The sequence below is a fragment of the Anser cygnoides genome, chromosome 1, assembly GCF_040182565.1.
Source record: "Anser cygnoides isolate HZ-2024a breed goose chromosome 1, Taihu_goose_T2T_genome, whole genome shotgun sequence".
Lineage (NCBI taxonomy): Eukaryota > Metazoa > Chordata > Aves > Anseriformes > Anatidae > Anser > Anser cygnoides.
In genome coordinates, this window is record NC_089873.1 from 119,475,133 (window position 1) to 119,500,469 (window position 25,337).

A 25,337-nucleotide genomic window follows, 5' to 3' on the forward strand; every position below is an offset into this window, starting at 1 on the left:
GAAAAATTGATGAAGAGCTTGGGATTTATAAGGCAATTAAAGATTTTGGAGAAAGCATAGGTCTGAAAAGAATAAAAAACTACGTAATGATAGAAAGAAAAATAACATGAGTATGGAAAATCTATCCAAAGCCTCAGGGAATGGGATCAAGTCCTGACCCCACAGGATTTAGCACAGAAATATTTGGATTAAACTCAGCACTTTGCAGGCTGGGATTCTGAGTATTTAGAAAATGCAGAGTGCAAAGGGTAATTGCAGGATAAAAATTCGAATCTGGTCCAGCGTACAGCTAATGCTGACTGTCTGCATCACGGGTGCTTAAAATTTTTGCTATGATGTTAGTAATTAGCAAGGCCCCTGCCTTCCTATGTAAAGGGGATCTCCACACCTGTTTAAGAAGCTGTATCAACTTTGCCTCAGAACATCAAGAGATACTAATGAAAGGCATGGAGGGTGACCAGGACAACACAGAGCCTTTGCAGGGATAGTCCTAAACTCTGTGGAAGCGCAAGGAGTCAAACCAATCTTGAAATCACAGCCACCTGCTGCTTTTCAGGAACGAGATCCTATGGTCTGTACAAAATTACCCAAATAGTAAGTTTCCAGGGAAGATTTGCACTTTCTCCTTTTTTTCTAGGTTAGAAGTGTTAGTTAGCACTTCTATCACCTTCACTGGAGAACTCTCTGAGTAGCTCTTTACGCTCTAATTATATACTTGGCGTGGGACTTACTTTACTAGTTTTAATCATCTGAAAGGTTAACTAGTCTAACTCAGTTAGGTGTCCTTGGTGGTCAATGGAGAGAGACAGGAGTCTTGGGAGGATACTTGTCCCATCTCTCTTCATTAATTATCTTAGTGTTGCACAAATAAGTCTCTAGACCTATGTATCTCTTCCATTTCCCAGAGACGGTGTTTGTCAGCCAGTACGGATGGTCAGCATAAGACAAAATGCATCCTACCTGCAAAAACTATAACCTCTTACCCTTTTCCTCTTCAAATCTAGATTTTTCACTAGAAAGCATATTTCCCTAACCATTAATTATTTTCAGAGCTCTCCACTGAAGCCACTCCAATTTACACAGAGCGTTCTTGGACTATGGAAATATGTATGGGGGTGTAAACAACATCCCCCTAGTAGTCACAGCAGCATTACCATATAGATATATGTTAATATTTCATATATACATACATAGTAGCCTCCTCAGTGATAATAACCCCCATATTGATATGTATATTTTTTTTCTGCAGAAGAAGAAGGTGAGTTTTGTTACTGATGCTGGACTATTTTACCACTGTTATAACATTTAGGGAATTAAGTGTTAGAAGATTTACTGGGGAGAAGGCATAATTAGACAACGAGGATATAGAACAATGGTTAAAAGTACATATTTCGTTATGTGTTCTGAGTTATGTCATCATTAATTAATGCATATTACATAGGACACTGTATAGATTTATGTGAAGAAATTTCACTGCTGTAATCTGCTTTGCATCTTTAGCCTTTGCCCATCTAGGTCAAGAAAACAACAACAACAAAAAAAAAGAGCTCAGACTTTAAAAAGGGTCAGAAAAAAAAAAAAAGATGCTACATAGCTAAGATTGTTGATTTTTAGGTCAGAAAAAATGTCTTCTGCTTTCAAAACTGATTATTTTGGAGCAGTATCCTTCGATTACAAAATTAAATCTGTCTCTGTCTGAAGCAGTAAGATTATTTATTTGGACTGCTCTCTGCCATTCTAGGTCATGCCCTGCCTGATGGTCTCTTTGGTGTCATTTCGGCTAGAGGTAAACTGGATGGCTTGGGGGCACCTCACTCAGACTAGTTCTCCAACCTGGCCAGTGGGGGAACCAGCAATTCACCTTGCCATGGTGCATACATGGTGTTCAGTTTAGCTGCTGCTGTTGAGATATTTTTCAATCCATTTTTCCTACCTTCTAAGATACTTTAATTTTTCTATCTCTTTCAATGTATACTTAATGCATTACTTTCCCTTTTATCACTGTTGTTTTCCATGTGGGTCACCTGTGGTCATGTCTATTAGGTCTTCTGCATGGCAGGAACTGGCATTACCTGTGAATGAGTGCAGAGTGTTTTGAAATTGTTAGAAGTCCATGTCACAGATGTCAAGGCACCTCTGCCGGACATGCATGCTGATGCCAATAGCAAACATCATCGCGAACCTGCCAGTGGATTTATTTTGGAGTAAAATTTTGCAAAAGACGAAAAAAATAGGAAATTGGACCACCCTGAACTATAGCTAACAGTCAGAAAGAGATTAGCATAGTGCAGGGATGAGCTTGAGGTTATGAAAATAATTTATGTTAGAGTTTAAGGTTTTTTCCTCGCTTTATATTTATTGGATATATGAGTAAATATGCATATACATATATCATGTATAATTGTTAATTTATACCCCAACTGCCCAGGCCCAGGCCCCCACATCAGCCCTGGAGCTGCCAGCCCCTGCCCCAGTGAGGACGCAGCAGGGCCAGGCTCCAGCTCCCCACGGCCCTGCCCCACCATGGGCCCTGCCCAGCAGGGCATACCCACAGGCCCGTGTCTAGGCCTGTCCTTGGCCAGTCCTCAGGGAGGTGCATGGTGCTGGTGTTGGGGCTGCGCCAATGACCCCAGCTGCCAGGCTCCTGGTGGGGTGGTGAAATGGGCCCTGGCTGCCAGACCTTGCCCTGACCAACCCCATGGGGACCACCAGTGTTCCTGGCCCCGGGGAGTGGCTGGCCTTACAGTGCCTTGCTACTCGGACCTTCGTCCTGCTCTTGTGCTGTGGCTCTGTGTACTCAAGAGAAACAAGTTTATATTTGTTCATTACATTTACAAATGGGCTTAATCCTGTAGGTTTTATATTTAATGATCAGTCCTACTTTGAATGGAATCTGGCTGATAAAATATTCAGGTTTTGCTTATTAGCTCTAGATGAATGTCAGACTGTTGTATGTTGGATTAAAAATCTTGGCTATTAACATTTAGGCTCTCAGGTTAACATTCTGTGTTAATCAAGATACATTTTGGTCTTGGCTGATGCTGCTTTAGGGCGAAGTGGCAGACTAGACAACCTCCTGAGACTCCTTGCAGCAGTTTTCATTTATTGGAAAGCCTGGCATGGAGCTTATGCTCATTTAATTGCACAGTATTTCAAAAGCACTGACATGTGCTCTCACAATTTCTACACTGATTACTTTAGAGAAATTTTAAATTATGTAACATGTACGCTTAAAGTGTATTTAAACATGCCTATCTTCTGTAACATCAATATTGACAGAAACAAAGGTGCTAAATGGAAGAGCTGCATGACCTCGTTGCAGAGTAGCGAGAGTTATCAGGCAATGTTCCCCATTCAAAGGGTTCTCCACCACAATCCAGCAATGAACCATAAGAACCAAGTTTACCAGGTGCCTGAAAGCGCCAAGTCTCAGTATATGCTCGTGGCTGATGGAAGACACAGTCTCACTCTTCACAACCAATCTCTTTGTTATCTTTCTCTTCACACAGTTTTCTTGTATGTGACTGTGACTCCTTAAGACTGTGTCTAGACTTACATGTGCTCCTAAGCCTGATCCTCTGACCTTCAAACAGCTTAAAACCTGTTGGGTCCTTGTGTCCTGTCTGCAGTTGTGAAGGTCTGGGAGCTGTGCCATAGTGTCTATCTAGCCTGCATGCTCAAGCTGCCTCCCTGTGCTGTAGAGAATGGTGGGGAAGGGTGGGAGACAGGACAAGTGCCCAAGGCTCAGTGGTATGGACCTGGTAGGGCGAGGATTGGCATCCAGACCCAGAGTCTTAGAAGAGTTTTTGGCTCTGATCATATTGCTGGTGCTGAAGCATCCTGGTGATGCCGGTGCTAATACAGCTTGCTGATAATGGAGGAATCCATTCTGCTACTTTGATTAAAGGCAATGTCAGTTTGTATTACCTGCCAGCAGGACATTTCAGCAGTGAAAACTGTCTCTTCCTAAAGTGGATACTTTCCAGCTGAAGATGATGAAGGGCAACAGTAACATAAATAACAGAAGGCTGGCTTATTAAAAGCACTGCTATATAAGGAGCAGAAGCTGAGAGAATGTGTAATTTAGAATGCCACACTGTGTTTTTACCAGCCACTGACCAGACGGTCATGAATCATGAGCCTAAATTCTACCTCTTAGTCTTTGCAAATTTGGAGATCTTTGGCTTTGACCCCTACTCCATCATCTTTCCACTAATTTTTCAAAATGTAGTCCAAGGCTGTCAGTACATTTTCTGCTAGACAGTATAGCTATTTATGCTATCTCATTACCACAGTGTCTAAGCGCCTAACAAAATTTATGGAAACAATACACTTTGTACACGTCTCAGACGAGTTCCCTTCCAAGCTGAGAAAATGTGGAGGCTTTCAGCTGCTCTGTTTTCTCAAAAATTTTGCTTTGCGTATAATATCATGCATTCAAAGGATAATGCACCAAAATCCAGGTAGAGGACTCCTTTGTTTGTTTAATTAGTTAGAACCACATGGGATATGAGAATTAATAGGGCCATTAAAAAACAGAAACAGAATACTAATGTGATTAGAAGGGCTGTTTCTGTGCATACGCAAATCTTTTTGCCATCAAGGAGGCTTCATTAGAATTACATCTATTGTTCTGGTCATACATGTTGAAGATATATACACTTGGACTAAGGTGTAGAAAAGAGTTGTTAGGATCAGCAAATGTGTCTACCTCATGTGAGGATACTAATGGACTTGACTAACAACAACCTTGTTAATAGGAAAGCAGAAGGGGGAATATGATCTCTGTTTAAATGCATCATTGTGTAAACATTTTTGAAGCAAAAGAGTTGGAGAGTGAAGCTTTGAAATGGATTTATTGCAGGAGAGCGGAGGAAAAACAACTGACCTAGCTGTAGGGGAGACTGGCTTGCTCTAGACAGAGATAGATTTATTCACTAGAAGGATTATGTGTCCCTGATGTTAGGAAACCAGACTTAATGACCCAGATGTTCACTTCATTGTACCTCAGCAACAGCCCATTGAGGGCTTTATGTCATCAAACACCCCCATGGAACTGCATATGACTCTAAGGCATGGACCATATAACCCAACTGCAGGCAATACAGCCCTCTCTTGTTACATACTCACATTTAAAAAGCATTAATTATTCCTTGGTGCGCCACAAGGAAGATAGAGACCAGAAGAACACCAGGCCTAAGTGCTATGTATTGTGGACATTGGGAATCTGGGGCATTTGGCATTAGGCACCTAGATGTAACCATAGCTATCCTCGCTTAGTGCCCAAATAAAATGACCCACTTCTGCTTTTGGAATAGCCTGCCCCACATATCAGTATTTCACATGGGGCTTGAAGTAATCTCTACAACTATTATTTCTGACAGCCACTTGATAATTGTATGTCTCTCAGCATGAACAATCATGAAATTTGATTTATCCTTGAATCAGAGAGATTCTTTTTTAACCAGAACATGTATTTCTGAGAAGAAACTCAAAAATGGCATCTTGTGTTAATTCAGCCTCAGCAGCTTCCCATGAACTTTTTGTTCAGGTTGCTTGAATTTCTCTCTTCATTGTTAGTCACATCTCTCAAAAATAAGGAACTTCTCCCTGTAAATGATAAGTCAGGCAGCACTGTTTCAGACATAGCACGTATCACTCAGAAAAACTGTTTTCAGAAGGAGATATTTATGATACTTTTAATGAGGCAAATATTCTTATCTTCACATAGCTTCTAGGCAGAAATGCAATAATAAAAATAAAAATATAGGTGGTCTCATCAGACTATTTCTTTTTGTAAGAAGTTGATAAGTATATGGCCTTAACAAGGAAGAGCTCACTTCACAAGGACACAAGGAAGGTAAGCAAGCAGCTAGGCAAAATCTAGAGAACCTGGGGTAAGGAAATAAAAAAATAGAGAAAAAGTGGTTGAGGAGCTGTGAGATTTTTTTTTCTTTTTTCTTTCCTTTTTTTTTTTCTTCTCTTTTTTTATCTATCTATTTATTTAGTTATTTAGTTATTTTTACTGCAGGAGATGGGCACATTTACTGCTATCTACATTCACAATGATGTAAAACTCTCAGAGACAACTGATCAACAAGAATGGAACAGAAAACTTCCCGGACCCCACGTAGGCTATGTGAAGGTGATGCAGCTCTGCTGGGCTGGCAATCAGATGCCAACATCTCACAGCATCTCTTTGAATCATTCACAAGCCTGTCTTCCTACTGCCTCTGACATATACCAGGACCCAGTGCCTCCTCAGCCTCCCTAAAACACCACATCAAGGTCTCACCAATAAACACAGGGACAATAGGAAAAGAGAAGATGAGTCCCTAAATGATGAACTTTGTAGGTAATTGATCTAGACCCATCTTTATTCTTCCTCCAAACTCCTACATTTTTCTCCTTCCCATTCTCCTTACAAAGGCAAGACGGCACCTGCTGTAGCCAGTATTTGTGATTCCTATCACAGCTGTCCCTGTCTCTGAACACCACAAGCTATTACTTGAGTTATTACAGAAGAGGGAGAGGGAACCCTGTCCAGACTGCCATTGCCTACTTCCAACATACGGCTCCAGGAAAGGGAGAATACCATAGATTGCCAAGTGTTTTTGGTTCAGAAGGGTCTTAGGGCTGGATCCTTTCTGCCTTGAGCTAGCTGAGTGTGGAAGGTCAAATAAGACTGACATAATTTCTAGATGTAATATGTATGGATATGGCTGAGGAAGAATGTTTTCACACACCACCTCCAGTCTCCTGGAGCCTCACTTGTCGAATAGAAACCCAACAGATGGAAAACCCTGTTGGGTCTGTAGGGAACAAGGCTGAAGGCTCAAGGTGAATTTGTTGACGGAGTTGTTTCTGGATGGGCCAGCCTTTTTCTCTCTGGGTCAGTCTCCTGAGGGTCTGGGCAAATAATGCTCAGCGTATAGGCTGACCCCACCTCTCAGCAAGGCTCTCTCACACAGTTCAAACCGCAGTTGGCATGAAGCGCAGTTTATTTTGAGGAGCTTTCAAGGAAAGCCCTGGCTGGGGAGAGCTGTCACTTGATCCTACAGGTCTTCCAGAGTCGACAACTCCAGCCTTGGCTGCCGCGGGTTCCCACTGGTGGCCCTGGTGTGGTGGGCAGAGGCCGAGGAACCAGACCCCGACATGGCCTTAGGAGAACCGGCAAGACCACGCTGCCTACAGCCTTGGGGCTGTGCTCCTCTACGCCAGGGGCTTCTCTCCCCTCGTCCTGCGAGAGATAGGCGAGGGAGAGCTGTATCCACCCCTCAGGCGGATCCCCGCCGCCTCCCCGGGCTCGCCCTCACCCGGGGCGGTGCGGGGCGGTGCTGCCCGCCCACCGCAGCCGGCCGGGAGACACCGCCGCGGCGACAGGGCGGGAGGAGAGCGGCCGGGCCGGGGGGCAGCGCCATGGCAGAGAAATGCGACGTGGTGGTGGTCGGGGGCGGCATCTCAGGTGGGTCCGGCGGACCGGGGTCCCGGCAGCGACCCGGGGGGGATGAGCTGAGCCCCGGCGGCCGCTCGCCGGGCTGCGGTGGGGATGGCGGCGCCGGGACTCCGCCGCCCCGGGAGCTGGGCGCTGCCCGGTGCCGGTGGGGGAGAGGGGCTGCGCTGGTGCCTCGGCTCACGGGTCCTTACCTGTAAAGTCCAGGCTGAGTGTCACGTTGTGCTGGCTTTGTTTTATTTTATTTTATTTTATTTTATTTTATTTTATTTTATTTTATTTTATTTTATTTTATTTTATTTTATTTTATTTTTATCATATCTTATCCTATTTTATCTTATCTTATTTTATCTTACCTTATCTTATTTTATTTTATTCTTCTGGTTCTTCCACTGTCCAGCCCCAGCATCCCTCAAACCCCTGTAATTCCTGCCCCTGGAAGTTCGGGGCAAACAAGGGATAGGTGCTTCTATATTGAGTCCAGGTGCTTCTATATTGAGTCTATATTGAGTCCAGGAGCATTACGCAGAGCACCTCGGTCACAAATCACTAGTTTAAATCTTGGGGTATTTTCTGTTTAGAGCGTTTTCCCATAAAGGGAAAATGCCAAAAAACAGCTGGATCATTTTGCAAGTTTCTAGTTCCTCCCTCAGCACAGGTATGGTGGATTTAAGACCGTGAACGGCCCTGCAGAAAGCGGCAGCAGGCCTGGAAGCCTTGTTGCACCGGGTGGCAATCTACTGCCTTTAGCCTAATCCTGGCTGGAAAACCTGTGCATGCTCACAAAGAAACTCTCGTGCATTTTGTTCGCAGATGCACGTGCCCAAATGGATCGCGTTATATGCAATTGTTTTTTTCTTCTGTGCCTTTGCCATATCAAACAGCTGCTTTTTGGCCTGTGACTGTTGGAAGGTGTGCAATATGATAGTTTTGGTGCTAATGAAATGTTAATCTCATTAGTGCATTGCGAATATGCATCTGTCCACGGATCCAAACAGCATCTCTTGCCAACCTGCAAACAAATTACTCAAAATGTGTCACCCAACATATGATTTAATTTATCTTTTTTCTTTAATTGTGGCTTTTAATTTACACTACTTATTCCTATAAGGAATTTCTATGCAACCATTATATTAAGGTGTGAAGCGTGGAATTATGTAGTGAATAATGGTGTGTTAGTTCCCCAGGCCTTACCCACAAGCTGCCAAGATGCCTTGGAGTCAATTATTTCCATAGATAGTTCGGGCCTTTAGACTCATTAGCATCATTTTCTAAGGATGGTTCTCAGATAAGAAACTGCTGAATATTTATTGAATGTTTAAAGTTTGTTTATGTGGTTAGCAAAAATTAACCATCACTGTTTTGTGAAACATGACTGTAAGCACAGGATTATGGCTAATTTTTAACTTGTTTGACAATGACAGTATTACAGAAAATTAACCACTGGGAACTATCTATTCATGTCTTCTAAATGAAAACACCTTCAGTGGCATGTTTTTGTACAGATGCAGTGCTACAGGTTCCTTCTCTTTAATGAGTTGGAGTCAAAGAGTTAGTGTAACAGATTTTAATATATCGTTTTTCATTGTTGCCATGGGAATATTTTCATGGCAGGCCTGCACTGCCTCCATATGTTTTCCTGAAAACGCTCTTGGAGCAGAACAGAGCAGCAGTGCTGTGCTGTGTTCAGTTGTGTGCTTTGCTCTTCTCTACCTGCAGATAAAAACAAGTGGCAGGGTGTTGTAAGGAACTAATTTTCTATTTACTTTCTTCTAAACAAAATCTTCTCCAAAGCACTCTGCTCTCATGGTGTAGCAACTTTTCTCCTGCCCTCACACAGAGGCTGGAAAAATAGATACACATAAAAATTAATAACTGCCTTCAGTCGCTTTCTTTAAGCTTTTATAGACCACTCCTGATTCACCTCTGTCTTCTATCCACACACTTCTTTGTAAAAATCATCGGTCTGGCAGCCAGGTGATAAAAATATGGTTTTATCTCTTTGCTCTCATTGAAAACTCCTGCTGACATGCTAGGCTGCTGCTGAGATCTGTTCTCCTGTTGACTGGAAAATGAAGCATATGATTTTTGAAATGGGTCACTCTTTGGAGACCAGGTTTGTTATTGCTCCAGATTTGATTTGTGCATTCCTTCAGAAAGTCGCTGTTTCTAAGCTGACTCGGGAGCAGCCAACTGAGACTTTGCTGTTACTGCCTTTAGGTGAGGCAGGCATCAGTAGGTGCACTGATGTAAAACAGTGGACTGCTCCCTTGACCTTCAGAGTAAGTGTTCCTGAGCTAGCTGTTACAGCCATGAGCACAGAAGTTAACCACAGAAGAAACAAAAAGTTGCTGTGCTGATGCGAAGATGTGAATAAACATGTTGCAGACACACCATTCGTTTTTCTGTTTTCTATTTATTTACTTTTTTAGGGTAATGCAAACTCCATTTGCAGTGCTCTCACCCTCTTTGGCAGCAGTTCTGTCCATCTTTTACTCAGATTTAATTAGTAGCATCTAAAATATAGGGAGGAAAAAAATGACAGTAAAAAACCTAACAACAGAGATGGTGGGATTGAGTGCACCTTCAGGAAGTTTGCAGGCAACACCAAGGTGAGTGGTGCAGTTGATACAATTGAATTAAGGGAAGCCATCCAGAGGGACCTGGACAGGCTTGAGAGGTCGGACCACGTGAACCTCATGGACTTCAGCGAGGCCAAGTGCAAGGATCTGCACCTGGGTCAGGGCAGTCCCAAGCATGAATACAGGCTGGGTGATCAACAGATGGAGAGCAGCTCTGCACAGAAGCACTTGCAAGTACTGGTGCATGAAAAATTGGACATGAGCTAACAGTGTGCACTTGCAGCCCAGAAAGCTAACCATATCCTGGGCTGCATCAAATGAAGTGTGGCCAGCAGGCCGAGGGAGGTGATTCTTCCCCTATACTCTGCTCTCATGAGACTCCACCTGGAGCCCTGCATTCAGCTCTGGGGCCCCCAGCCCAAGAAGGACATGAGCATATTAGAGTGAGTCCAGAGGAGAGCCACAAAGATGCTCAGAGGGCTGGAGCACCTCTCCTATGAAGACAGGCTGAGGGAGTTGGTGGTGTTCAGTCTGGAGAAGAGAAGGCTCTGGGGAGACCTTACAGTGGCCCTTCCAGTACCTAAAAGTGGCCTGCGGGAAAGCTGGGGAGGGACTCTTTGTCAGGGAGTGGAGTGATAGGACAAGGCGTAATGGTTTTAAACTAAAAGAAAGTAGATTCATATTAAATATAAGGAAGAAATTCTTAACAATGAGAGTTGCGAGGCACTCTGGTTGCTCAGAGAAGCTGTGGATGCCCCATCCCTGGAGGTGTTCAGGTTGGATGGGGCCTTGGCCAACCTGACCTAGTGGGTGGCATCCCTGCCCATGGCAGGGGTGTTGGAACTACATGATCTTTAAAGTCCCTTCCATCCCAAGGCATTCTATGATTCTGTGGTCTATGATCTGTAGGGATGCTTTCAGCCCAAACCATTCCACATTTTTGTGATAGTGTAATAGCAATACAGAGGCCTTCACAACCTTGACAGCTACAGTTCTTTGAAGGCGGAGGTATTTTATACCACTGCCTTTGCTGAATCATTTCGGGGTCCTTTATTTCAAGTTTGTTGAAAGCCAAAGAATAAAAATAAAGAACTGGCTAATTTAAGTGTTACATAGTAAAAAACCTACTCAAAATTAGACTTCATTAATTTCTTTGAAGTCTACAAAAATGGTCTGTGGATTCTCTGAAGATTTCAGATCATCTTTTAATACAGTTGGTAAGACAGCAAAGATATTTGAGGAATAGAGGGATTTATTAGAAGTAGGTCCTGTATTATTGGTAAAATGTCTTCTGAAGTCTTTGACATTTTTGTGAATGGCTTGGATTAAAAAGAAATATTTTATAAGAAAACTTTCCAACTTAAAAATGCATATATATACAAAAAAACTTAACCCAGAAACTGTATGTAATATGCTTGGTACTAAGGAATATTTAGATTGGAAATGTAAAAGGTAGTTAGTTCCTCAGAGAGTTGGAACATGCATGGTGAAAAAATCTTCTGTTTGTTCAGAAGCATCTCTTTTTTAATTTTAATTTTTAATTTTATTATTGCTGTTATTATTGTGAAGGACTCCTGAAGCACAAGGATGGAAACGATTGAGAAAAGTATGGGGTTGTGTCATCAAACTTGCTCATCTTCTTAATTAATCAGACACTGGTGACAGAAATTTTCTTAAATCAAATTTTGGAATCTGTTCAGATATTTCATTTAAAAACTTCTTCCACATGTTTTCAAAACTGCCTTCCTGTCCTTGCTTTTGCCATGGAGACCTCTTTCCTTTGTTTGTTTCAAAAGAACTTAACAGATTTTAACCTAGTGTTGCTCCAGTCGTACTTAAGAAAATGCTTCTCGTAAATTAGCAGTGTGTAGATTTTGCAATTAAAGTGAGGTTGATTTATTTTTCCCGAAAAGTGAAACCTTCTTTGAGTTATTATGGTGAATGGCATTTGAAGTATGCATAGTGTTTTCCTGTTCTCAAGCAGCCTGATGTGTTCTTGTAAGTTTAGAACCAAAACCTACTGTAACATAAAATATTTCTATTTAAATGTTAGGTTTATAAAATATTTACATACCTATCATTGCGTTATAGAGATACAGTTTGCTCTGTACTCTTTGTAAGTCTTGCTCTTCATTTGCATGAAGGCTTAATACACTGTATAATTACATTATCTCTCACTCCATCTGTGAGACAATTTCAATTTACTTAAACAAAACAGGTCAAGTGTTTTGGGGGCTATTATCTGAAGACGTTCAGTCTGTTTTAAAAGAGACTGAAGCAGAGGGCAAAACTCTTATTTGAAACAAAATGGAGACGTTGCATGAAAAGTATCCATGAGATTCATAGCCTACACTACTTAATTATTGGTGTTTTCTTTTTGCTCCATGGAAGAAATTTATGCTGTCATAGTAGTACTCCTTTGGAAAGATACAGTTTGCCAAACAAAGCACCATTTTTGGAGAACATACCCAGTCTAGCGGTCTAATACTAAACACCTATTTGAAATAAAACAAAACAAAATAAAAAATGCAGGCATGGATGAAATAGCATGGATGATGAATTGGGTGGGATGATGCATTTTGGAGGACCGTGACCATCTCCAAGTTCCTGTCAGAGGGATACTACTGTCTCTGGGATGCATCAGACAAAGAGAATCTGGGATGTTTATCAGTTGACACTGTGAAGGTCTTTGTTCATATTTTCAGTTGCCTGTCTCTGCCACCAGGGGTTCCTCCTTTTGTTTTCAACTATGTTCTTGGCTACTGCAGAAGAACATGAGCCAATTAGCTGGAGCTTACCACTTGACTTAGATTTTTCACACAGTCCTTGGCAATACACAGCAAACAGTACAGAAAGCAGCTGTGTAATGTTGTGAGATAGTTTGGTAGCCTAGGAAGCAGGGACAGTAGTTGTAAGTCACTGACTGATAGATACCTCCTAACTGGTCTGAAAGTTGATGTGATAGGAAGCTTTCCATTCTGTCTGCAGGAGCAATCTCATCTCTCAAGGCTCAAAGCTGTACATCATTAAGAAAAGCTTTTCCATTAACTTATTTAACCATTATGAAAGGGTGGTATTAGGGAAAGTTTGTTGTGTTTGTTCAACAAAATGTGAAAACCACCTTGGAAAGAGCAATAGAGGTAAATCAGGTTAACAAAACTTTGTGTAAGGGATTCCTGAGTAACTAGTATGTGAAGAACTGCTGGAGAACCCAAGTTTGTGCATAGCAGTTAATGTCAGTGTTACAAACTGCAAAGTTCACGGGGTTTTCTTATCTGTACTGCTGAATTAGATGTTTTTGACAAACAAGGTTAGACAGAGGAAAGGCTGAAAGTCCTTTGTAAGAAAGTTCAGTGCATTGTTTACTTAGGCAAACACCTGCAGTGGTGTTTTTAGTTCAGTAGACTTGTCTGAGTCTACTTTAGCATTAGATTACCACCTAATCACACAAGAGGTGGTAGTAGATATTCATATGCATTAATGTATAGGTTCAGATCAGGTGTATGCCTTGAGCAGATCTCCTGATTGACCCTACTTACTGCTCTATGGCGTGTGTCACAGACAAATCTCAATGCATGCACATTGAATTCCATTTTGCATGAGACCACATGGTCTGACGTGCTCTAGGAGCTCACTATTTGAACTCCAAGCCCTAATGGGATGTTCAGCCTGTAGGGCCATATAAAGTCTAGTCTGAAATAAAGCACCTTTCATGGATATGACACTGGGTATTCAGGATACAACTGTTTTGCTCTCCAAATCTTCTCCTGTTGTCCCATACTATTTACTAGCATAAACACTGCAAACTTGCTTTCTTGGAATACTTTTAATTTTGCAGTTCAAGAGTAGTAACAAGGAGAGAGAAAACTGTTCAGTTTAGTGCTCTTCTTCCGTGAAGGTGCAGTCAAAAATAATTTACTTTGCCATCCTGACTACAGATGTGCACCTGCATCCCGTCTCCATCCTCAGTGTCCTCTCCTTGACTACTTTTTTTCTCTCCTTCCCTCTTTCATCTTCTTGTAACATCAAGAGATTGCCAAAAGATCAAGTTCTGCGTACTTATGAATTCTGATTTGTCTGTTTTACTCCTTGTCTTCATCAAGGACAGGAGTAATTTTAAAGACACATAGTTCAGCCTGCTTACCCCAAGCAGCGAGTGACTGCAGTGTCAGTCTCCAGCAAATGGAAGATGTTACTCACTGCTGTGATACAAGTCCAGGTCAGACTCTGGTGCCCACAGCCCCAGAGGCTGCGAGGAGCAGCCCACCGCTCTGGCTTCATCCTTGGTGTGCTCAGGATGTCTGACATCTGCTCAGGAGTGTGCAAGGATTTATGGATAGCTGGTGGGTGCCGGTGGTCTTACCAAAAGGTGGAGAACTGTGGCAAAAAGCCAAATAGGCTTGTTTTACTGCTTTAGTAGACAGAAAGCCTGAGCAATGCAGCCTTACACAGCCCTGGTAGTCCCAGAGGTAAGCTTCTAGCACTGCTTGTAGTATCATAAACCAGCAGAGAGTTCGCTCTATATTTGCATATCTCACACAGCAGCTAATGACAATGAATTAGGTCTTATGCATAATTTAGTCAATCAGGAAGGCTTTTCTTCTTCAGAAGTTACTATTGTGTATGTAAACAATCTGTGTGATTCTGGCACACTTCCCACCGGTCCATTTTGCTTCTCTATAGCACAACTGACAGCTGTAGTGAAATAGTTGTGTTAATTAAAGATAAAAAGCAATAATGTTTCACTGCCCCTCTCCAGAAGGAGCTTGCCTTTGTGTTTTGTCTCCCTTCCGTAGCAGCTACTTCACAGAGTGATATGGTGGTAAATTTTACATTGGTTATAGAAGTTTGCTAAGTGAAGCCATGGTGGGTTGAAAACCTTTCTTTCGCTTTCCTTTACAGAGAATGTATCTTGATGTACTTACAAAGCACTCAGTTATATGATTTCTGAAATCAGTCATCATTCAATTGGGCTTTAATTTCATGAGGAAATTGCATTCATTTCATTATAGTTCCAATCATTTAATTTTTATATAGCCATCTTCGAACTTAACGTGATTTTCCTCCTGGGCCGATAACCTATTTCATCCTTGGAAATTTATGTCAGATATTAAGGTTCTTGCAGCCTTGTGAGATAGTTTGTCAAAATGTGATCATTTATCCAATTGACTGGTTTATATACAGACTGATGTGTCTAAGGTTTATAACTTTGTAATGTATGATCCTTGTTTAAAGATACATTTTGTTGATTTCGGTGGTCAATAGGAGCACACTGCAGTACCTTGTTATATGAATCATTAATGTCTTGTATTATTTTAAATAACCCATCAATGCACTTGTATTTTACCCAGCTTCTTCTGTCCTGTCAGTTCTCTGTATCTCAGTTGTGGAGATCCTAAGTTCTGGGTGGCTTAGCAAAAAAGTTGATGCTGGAAAGTGCCTGACAAGCCACAGAGATGTTGCCTTGCAGCTATGAGTGGAGAGCAGGGGAGCTGCTTAAGGAAATGATGGGCCTCAGGGTTTTTGCAGGGCATTTGTGTCTGTTTGCACAGAAGAAGGAAGGGCAGGGGATGGGATGAGGGAACAGAGTACAGACCATCCCTGGAAGAAAAGGTAGTCCAGCCTAGAGAGTCGAAGCTACTTTTGGTCATGTTATATATGGCTACATACATCTTAGATCTGCAGATTTTTAACACAGGCTTTTATAATGATGTTATTCTATAGAGATTGCATTAGTGAGATGGTTGATTAATTCTTTATTTTTATTTTTTACTGTTTATTGGTGCCATAGCTAAGAATAAGGAATGCACAGTGTAACACCTTGTCTGAGTGTGAGACAGAATGGTCCCTGCTTCAGAAATCTTACTATGTAAGGATGAGATAGGCAGTGAAACACAGACCTAAGCCAGGGCATATACATCATCTGTGAAGTTGTACTGGCCTGGTGAACAGGCAGCAGTCTTGGTGAACTGAAAAATCTCTAGGTGAAACCTAGTAGCTTGGTTAATTTCCATCTGAGTCTGCCTCAGATATGCCTTTTTAAAACTTTTATTTCAATGTATAATTTTGATGCTAAAATTAATCTTATATCCTGAGCAAAGTGGGTGTGTAGTTTTACCCTTACTGCCTTACCTTTGCTCTGCATACTCTGTGTGCTCAGCAGCAAATGGAAGAGTCTGGCCATGGTTCTGGCATCTTGCAGTTGCAATGACTAGGTTGTGGTGGTGACCATTGTTTGACATTTCATACTTCAAGTGGTTAGAGAGTTTCGTGAAGTTTTAATCCATTTGAAGCTTCCCCATCTATTAGTTTATGTCTGTACTGTTCAACTACATCACATTTTCTACCATATAACTCAGCTGGGAGTGAGAAACAAAAAAAAAACCAACCAAACAAAAATTGTTTGTAACCTCCTGCTGCTCAGCCGGCTAGTTTTTATATATAAATGATACCATCAAGCTAGAACATCAGATGTAGTCTTCTTGGTTGACTGCACACAGCAACAGCTGATCAAACAGCCAGTTCGTACTATACATCCTGATGACCTGGGTAGCTTGCATGTAAACTTGCACCCTGTTTGCTCTAGTGATAGATCTGTGTTTGAACGCATTGAATATTGGAGCAAGTCACCTCTTTTGTTCCAATATGAATTAACATTTATGAGGCTAGATTGACCAGAGGCTAAATCAGCAAGTTATGCTAAATAGTGAGCACAGGTGAGGAAAGGAAAGAGTTGTAAAGTCTTTCATTTTACAATCTGCATGCTTCTTTGTACCTCTACTTCCTTCACCTTTTTTTCCCCACGTGTTGTAACAGAATGGTGCAAATCTGATGGAAGCATTTTTTTATATTGTAACATATATGTAGGATAAGCTGCTTAGCTCTCATGCTTTTTTTTGCCTGCAGTTAGAGATGGAGGGAAGACAGTCACTAGGAAATCCCATTCAGTTGTTCCCTTTTGTGCTTCTCTGGATGACATCTATGTTCTCAGCCCTTGGTATCTCAGCCAAATTGGTTGTTTACTTCAGCTAGGGAATAGCTCATCCTGAGCTGGCCCTCAAGAAATGGAGTGATCTCTTGGAATATCAGCAAAGAGCTGGTGGGCATGTATGGTGTTTGTACAGGATGCTGGGCAGTAGTGGGTTTCTTCTTCATTATTCTGTTGTTTAAATAGACAAAATGTTCAGTAATCCTTGTAAGCTCTACAAGCTAGTATTATCTAGTCTGTGTGTGCATATGTGTGTACCTACTTGTGTACATGTGCTATGTATATGTAGATGATAGGAGTTTCGATAGAGTTACTAGGGCATAGCACAGTGAATATTTCAAAGCGACACTGACACCGAGACATGCTCTGGAAACATAAATCCATAATTATTAGGTGCAACTGAGTGACAAAAGTTCACTGAAGATCAAGCAAAAGATGAAATAAAATGAACAGCCACAGAATGAGGATGTAGTTGCTCATCTGGGGGCTTTGCTAGCTGCCCTGTGACGTGACCTTCTCTAAATGGATGCCTGTGATTAACCAGCTACTGAGAGATGTGAGAAATTGTGTGCTACTCCTTAATATCAAGATATGAGAGTGGTAGTCTGTTTTCTTTTTTTTTTCTTTTTCAGTATCTAAATTCAAATCCATTTGATCATGAGTTTTGAACATTTACTTTTTTCCTTAGGAGACTGAAAAAAAATAGAGAAGAATTCTTTGCTTGAGAACATGCAAGATTTAACAAAAAAGCATTTCTCTTTTGAGGCAGCTGCTCATAATTTTGCAAAATTTTCCAAATTTATGTTAGTCTTTTTTTTCCCCATTTTTCTGTGTTTGGAAGGAAGACCTCTTCTCCAGAGTAAATTTGGCTGGTATTTTATTTGCTTTTATATCTTTTTGTAACTGTAATGCCTAAAAGGATGCTTTTAAGTAAGCTGTCCTTGTAGTGCCTCAGCCAGGAAGGGACTGAGTTATGCCCCAGTCATTGTGCTAAGCTTTGTTTGTTCTAATGCTATGATATGTTTGATGTAGTACTACCTTGTCTTTCAGTTATCTGTGTCTGCTTTGCTTCTTTCCTCTGCCTGTTGTGTTCAGAAGCAACCTAAGTTGTAAAGTAGCAGGAAAAGGGATGATCTAAGCTGAAGGAGGTCCTGGCGTTGAAATTGTGAGATAATACTGCGGTACGGATAACAATAACAATAATAATAATAATAATAATACGATTAACATGAACTCTTCAGCATATCCTGGGGCCATAACGAAGGACACACAGAATATATATATTTATATATTTACATATATATAGCCCATAACATAAACAAAGTGCTGAGTGTATGATTAATACTAGAAATATTCATCCTTTGAAATGCTGGAGTGCCCAGTTTTGTCAAACTAAAGTTTCATTGAAAACTTCAAGTGTAAAAATACAACAGGAGCTAAAGAGAAGCCCTGGTCAAGGGCAGGACAGGTGTGGTTTCAGTGCTTGAGCTGAGGCAGAAATGCACCAAAGGCACTGGGTTGCCACACAAATGCAATGAACTGTCTTCACGTGGCAGGGTTTGAGCTCAAGGGGCTACCACTTGGCTCATCTCACTCATCACTGGCCAGGCTCTGTTTCACTTCCAAGGTGCAATGCTTAGGACATGTTTGGGTTGAATGATTTCAATGTTAAAGAGCTCTGCTTAATAAATACAGCTCCCTGCACTATGGATATGAATCATCTAGAAGCACTGCCAGAGGGAAAAGATCACAGAAAGCTGAGGGCTGGGACTAGAATTGATGCTCACGTAAAGTCGCATTAACTCACTGGGATGTTCATCCTGACCTCAGTGACAGGTTACAGAGCCAGCTCACAGATGGAAAAACTCATAGCCTCAGCTCAACAATGAAATGCTAACAAAAGTAAATTATATTTATTCGTAGAGTTCTGTATCCTAGTCAGAAATGTTGTGTCGTATGTACAAATATTTTAAGTAAATGTACATTTTAAACAGATAGGCAGATTGATAATATCTTTTTTTTTTTTGCTCCTTGGGATTTCAGAAACTGTTGCTTTTTTAAGTTCTCCAGTGTTGTAGGTGAGTGATATTCATTTTAATGGTATTCATTACTGCAAAGCGACAAAGCTTAGGAAGACAGAGTATCTCTCCCCACACGACAGCTACTTGCAGCAGAGGAGTTGGTTTGATACCTTTCACTCTGCTGTTCAGTGCATGGAGGTAAGGTATTGAGAATAACCAAGTTGACGATTTACAGAGACCCAGCTCTACCTTGTGCTGAGGTTCTGAACTGCGATTTTGTCTCTTTCTTCCATGAGATTGAGTAAAATATCTAAAATACCTTTGTAGATATAGCCCAAATTGGAGAGGTGAAAAGGGTACCTTCACCCTGAAAGCCTACGGATCAAAGAGAAAAGCTAAGTTAATAAAAGGTACTGTTGGGTTGCAGTACCTCGTTGTCCTTGTTGCCCTTTGCTTTTCAGAAGGATTGCCATCCAGAACTCCTGGAGCAATCTGGATACTGCAGACCTTGTCCGCACTAAGGACTAAGGATGCAATGAAGAAGGAAAACTCACTCTTGTGCATTCTTACTATTTTTGAAAGTACTCTGCTGGTCTGATGTGAACTGAGTTTCAGGCATTGTGCTCTTAGCTGTGTCTGTAAAGCTTCCATTAGGATTCTGAGCATGTCCCTTGAATTTATAAAGGGAAAGTATTCTTCACAACAGCAAAAATCTCTTGACCTTTCTGTGAGGCGAGGAAAGCTGTAAAAAAATGCCTGTATCACCTTATCTCACCCAGACCCTGGACCAATGTCTTTTTGTCTTTATTTATTTATTTATTTATTTATTTATTTATTTTTGCTTACAGTCCTTACCTATACTGCCTTACAGGCATTATTGTCTGAAGCCATTATTTCAATTAAAATATTTTAGCCGACTAATGATGAGTGACAGAGTTAAAGGTGACCAGCGCCAGGTTCAGTCTCTCAGCAGTGGAGCAGTAATCAGATTGTGCTCATTAGAGTGGTCAACACAAACAAAAACAATGCTATTAAATTGCAGTTTCTGACACACTAATGCAATAAAGAAGCCATAGAAGATTTCAAGGGGACAAGCCACTGGTGCAAAATGGCTGCTTAGATGCAGATAAGAACATGGCTCTCCTCTGCTTGTAGTCTCCATCCCTTCTTTTACTTCAGTATCGCAGTGATATGCAAACTGTGTCCTGCTAATAGCACTGAACATACAGGATGCTTTTGGGACAACTCTTACTTAAAAGGAGGTCAGAGAGCCCTAAGGATAAGCAAGGAGGCTTTTTTATTTGAATTTTAGAGTAACTAGGTCTAAGCAGCAGGAAACAGAATTTTTCCATTAACTGATCTAATTTTTAGATGCTAGGAACTTAACACAAGAGGTTTTCTGTTTGAAAGAGTGTTTTTCTGCTTTCCCCAGGATTTACCCCAACTGCTTAGGGCATATTCCTCTTTATTTCTTCCTATTGCCCTTGGTCAAACATGGCAATTGTGTTAACCACCAACAAAGGGGTTCTCCTTGAAATGTCTTCTGCAGTGAATTTTGACAGTCAGGTGTGTTTTATTTTACTGGGCACAGTGCAGCAGTTTTGGCCAAACTCATATATTTGCCATGTGCATTTTGTATGTATTCCTGAGAAATATAACATCAGACCAGGTAGATAAGGGTTACTATGTGAAGACATCTAGAAGCAGAACAGTTGTTTCCCATGTCATCCCACAGCAGTGTTGACACCTTTGTAACTTTGTGGAGGTTTTGACAGATTTGCTGTTTTTTTTTTCTTAACATTTCAGCTAGAATCATAGAATCATTTAGATTGGAAAGGACCCTTAAGATCATCAAGTATGACCATCAACCTAACACTCCCAAGCCCACCACAAAACCATGTCCCTAAGCACCATGTCCTCTTAAATACCTCTAAGGATGGCAACTCCACCACTTTTCTGGGCAGCCCGTTCCAATGCCTGACCACTCTTTTTGTGAAGAAAATTCTTCCTAATATCCAACATAAACCACCCCTCGTGCAACTTGAGGCTGTTTCCTCCTGTTCTGTTACTGCTACTTCAGGTTTCACGATTATGTGAAACTCATTGGTTTCATTGGGAAAATAAAATTTCTGTCTCTCTGGTCAAAATAAGACTTAAAATCAAGAAGACAAGTACAAATTTTGATTTTTCTGGTGTAGCATATGTCATATGTCCATGGACCAAGGTGGTCTGATTAATATTTTTGAATACCTCTGTTAAGAAATACTGGAGTTCATTTACCTTAGCAACCCTGAACTCAACTTTTGTTGGTTTACATATAATCAGTTATGGTATTTCCCCTTTTTTTTTGCTGTCAGTCTTGTGAAACATTCCATTATCTCCCAGTTTCCCCATTATTCACTGGGCAGAGGTCTGTGCTTGTTCAGCAGGCTGTTATTAATGCCATTTCTGAGGTGTATTTTGTGACAGAGCCACTTACTGAGCCTCACACGATGTTCGTTTGCTGCCCTGGACCTCATAAAACATTCTCAAGCAGGGGCTCTCTGTTGTGTTGCTGCTGGCTGCTCTGCAGGCTCAACCTGGGTGCAAAGGAGTCTGCTATCCGGCGTCTCCGCAGACAGTGATATAGCTGTGGCCAGACAGGCTGAGAGCAAGGAAGAAGACCTCAAGAAACATATCTTGAAGCTTTGAGCTGGAGGATGACTTGCAGTGCAGGTGCACCTGCAAAAACACAGTGGAAAAACTAGAATTTGGCCCGTGCTAAAACACACATTGTCAAGGGGTACACTGTCAGCAATGAACCGAGCTAGTGTAGAGCTTGTTCGCTATGTACATTCAAGTTGTGGGGGCTCAACAAAGGTAAAAATCAGCTCCTTGCCTTTTCTGGAGGCGGTGAAAATTTCTAGCTTACCTGTACAGATAATGCTTATATGCATTGCCAAGTGTCTGGCATGTGTTACAAAACAAACCTCCCCTGTTTAAAACTCCCCTGGCCAGTACTGTGTAAACATACCTTTGGTGCCAAAATAAATAAGTAAATAAAGAGAAAGGAATATCAGCGATTTTTCTGAATCCAGGGAAATCCAGGTGTGAGTTGTGTAGGTGACTATGCAAAACCAGGGTTTCAAATTTTCCAAGCAAGTACAGTACAAATATGATGGCAGCTGTTCTTCATTCTCAACCTATAATTTTAGTTGGAGAGAGAAATTTTTAAGGTTATAAAAGTAAACAAATTTCTGTCAGTCACCTTGGAAACTATTGAGTGAGTGCCATTGGTTTAGTGACTTTTTTTTTTAATGTCTCTCCACCCCGAATAAAAAGTAAGAATTTGTGGATAATTTTTACAATTACATATATGAGAGAAGATAGATGCTTTGTTCCTAGAAGAGAGATAATAAATTTTGGGGGACATTGTAAAATAGTGAGCAATTCAGAGAGGGTACAACAGAACAACAGAACAGAATGTTTTCACAGGAACTGTGGAAATGCCTTCAAAAATATTTTTTTTTTAAAGCTTTATAATCTATTCCCCTTCAGCGTACCCACCCTATCCCATGTGCACTGCAATGGAATTTGGTATAGCCTGAAGGAGAAATAAAATCCCGCAGATGGACTTGCTGTTATGTATTGCTTGTCTGGCTGTCCAGAATACGACAGAGGCGTCCTATGAAAAAAATAATGAAGTGGAGAAAGATGCAAACATAATTTGGAGAAGTATCAGAAATGCAACTTCTGACGTTGTCCTTTTCAGTGTTTTTTTTTTGTTTGTTTGTTGTTTTTTTTTTTTTTTTTAAATGCTAAGGTTTAAAAGGTATTTCAGTAAATTTGCTGATTCCAAGCAGAATCACAGCAGTGTTACAAAATTTGGATCCATTTTTTAAACGTGTGCTTAGAAATGCTTTTAAATAGTCAGATCTGTTTGACTCTAGGACTTCATTGCAGTCCATAATGCCTGAGGTCCAGAGGAAGAATGTGACTTGTCACACTTGTCAGTCCAAATGTGAGTATGGATTCTGCCCTAGTACAGAAATTCAAGATTACCATTTAAAAGAACAAATACAAATTAATTGTTCTCTTACTGTAAAGGAAGGTGTGAAGGTTAGGAAGTGAGGTGGTAATGAAGCCGTCTAATCCAACGGTGCAGTTAGGGTGCTTAGTAGGCACAGAGATATCAGAGGGGAAAGAAAGAAGTTGGAAGTGGAGGTGAAATAATCCTCGCGATTATTACATCTGGGTAAGATCTGCGTGAATGCTAAGTGGTGCGTGATGGAGAAACAATTTTTGTGGCTTGAACTTACATTATAACATCCTCTGGAAGGCAATCTCTTACCAGTATCTCCAGTGGGAGCATTTAGATACCAGGTTGCCATGGTAGCTGACGAAGGCTTCCCTGCTTTATCATTGTCTGAGGCTTCAAATAAGACTGTGCATCTTTGCTTCTTCGTTGTTTGCATTAATTGCCTGCATGTTGCTTCTCCCAGTGGAGCTGCAGGTGGGGCTGCTTAACCATGTACGATATATATATTCTGTATATGAGGTTATGCTATATATATATTCTGTATATGAGGTTCTGTTGCACTTCTGTGAGCTGTCCTGCCATGGATGCTGGACCAAATTCCTGTCCTCGGCCAAGTGGTAGAAGTGGTCCAGCCTTACGTTGCGATTCAGATCAGGTTTGGTAGAAATGTTCCCAGGGAGGAGAGCATGGTGTCACTGTGTGGCAAAACGTCATATAAGAAATGGGAGTAACGACAGCACTAGTCACATTTTTGGATGGGCTTAACATTTGTGTGTGGTTGGTTACATCCCTTTTTAGCAAAGTGGACAATATAAAGTATATAAATAAATTTAATCTTCCTCTTGCTAGTGATGGAGAGTGACAGGTGAGCCAAGACAGCGCTGAAACATCTGAAATCTGTGAAGGGTTAAACTTCTCAGGATGAGACCTTACCTACAGGACAGTTGTGTGATAGATTTTTCCAGACTTCCTGACGGGCTCTGTGCGTGCTTTATGGCAACTGGAGTATCGAGCACAGAGAAGCCTCTTGCCCAGCCTCTGGTTCTTGGTCAGAAAAGAGATTGTAGTTTGTAAGGATTTTCCCGCAGCAATTCTTAATTTCTGAGAAGTGAGCCCCAGCCTCATGCCTGATACTTGTCCACCGGTGTTCATCTCCGTTTTAATATGTTTTTGTTGCTGTCCTTGTATCACTGTGGCTGTCCTTGTATCACTGTGGCTGAGAGCTCGCCCTCTGCAGCACCCAGCCCTCTCGCTGTTACTGCAGAAACATCCAACAGCCCCTTTGGGGGTCTACAGTCTAGCTCCAGGAGAGAGAAGGAAGGGGTGATGTGGCTGTACCTTGGCAATACCAGGATGACAAACGTGTGAGATGTGAAAAACAGCAAAATACCTAGGTATTGATACTGTGCTGAAATGTGGTATTAGCAAGAGCAGTCTTGCCTTGTCGTGACCTGCGTGTGCCACGAGGTCTGATCTGGTTCTCTGCAGTGCCACCGGGACCTCCGGAGCCCCCGCCTTCACTTCTTCCCCCTTTATCCCCAGTGTTACGTGTTTGGCATTTCTGTTAGTGCTGTGGGAGAGGAGCTGGAGGGTGGCTGTGTCCCCTGCCTTTGTCTGCAGTTACCTGTGCAAACTTCCACTTGAGTCTAACCAACTCTCCTTTCACAGTATCACAGTATCACAGATTTCTAGGTTGGAAGAGACCTCAAGATCATCGAGTCCAACCTCCGACCTAACACTAAGTACTCCACTAAACCATATCGCTAAGCTCTACATCTAAACGTCTTTTAAAGACCTCCAGGGATGGTGACTCCACCACCTCCCTGGGCAGCCCGTTCCAATGCTTAATAACCCTTTCGGTAAAGAAGTACTTCCTAACATCCAACCTAAAACTCCCCTGTCGCAACTTTCGCCCATTCCCCCTCGTCCTGTCACCAGGCATGTAGGAGAACAGACCAACCCCCACCTCTTTACAGCCTCCTTTAAGGTAACTGTAGAGAGCGATAAGGTCGCCCCTGAGCCTCCTCTTCTCCAGGCTGAACAACCCCAGCTCCCTCAGCCGCTCCTCGTAAGACTTGTTCTCCAGACCCCTCACCAGCTTCGTCGCCCTTCTCTGGACTCTCTTGAGCACGTCCATGTCCTTCCTGTAGCGTCCTTCCTTCACAGTCTTCTCTGTCTGCTCAGCTCCTGGGAATAATCTTGCTCTGTTCCCAGCTGTACTGAAATGTTTATTCATTAGATTTTCAAAAAGAAATTCAAATCTCATATTGCTTAA

General features: G+C 41.6%; 1 protein-coding gene across 1 annotated transcript in view; it reads left to right on the forward strand.

Moving 5' to 3' along the window:
- Positions 1-7,310: 7,310 nt before the first annotated feature.
- LOC106036048 (amine oxidase [flavin-containing] B-like) overlaps positions 7,311-25,337 on the forward strand; it is a 55,324-nt gene continuing 37,297 nt past the window's right edge. The window contains exon 1 of the mRNA XM_048065936.2: positions 7,311-7,465. Coding sequence (XP_047921893.1) covers positions 7,420-7,465 — 46 coding nt within the window. The 5' untranslated portion in view covers positions 7,311-7,419. The remainder of the gene's footprint in view (positions 7,466-25,337) is intronic.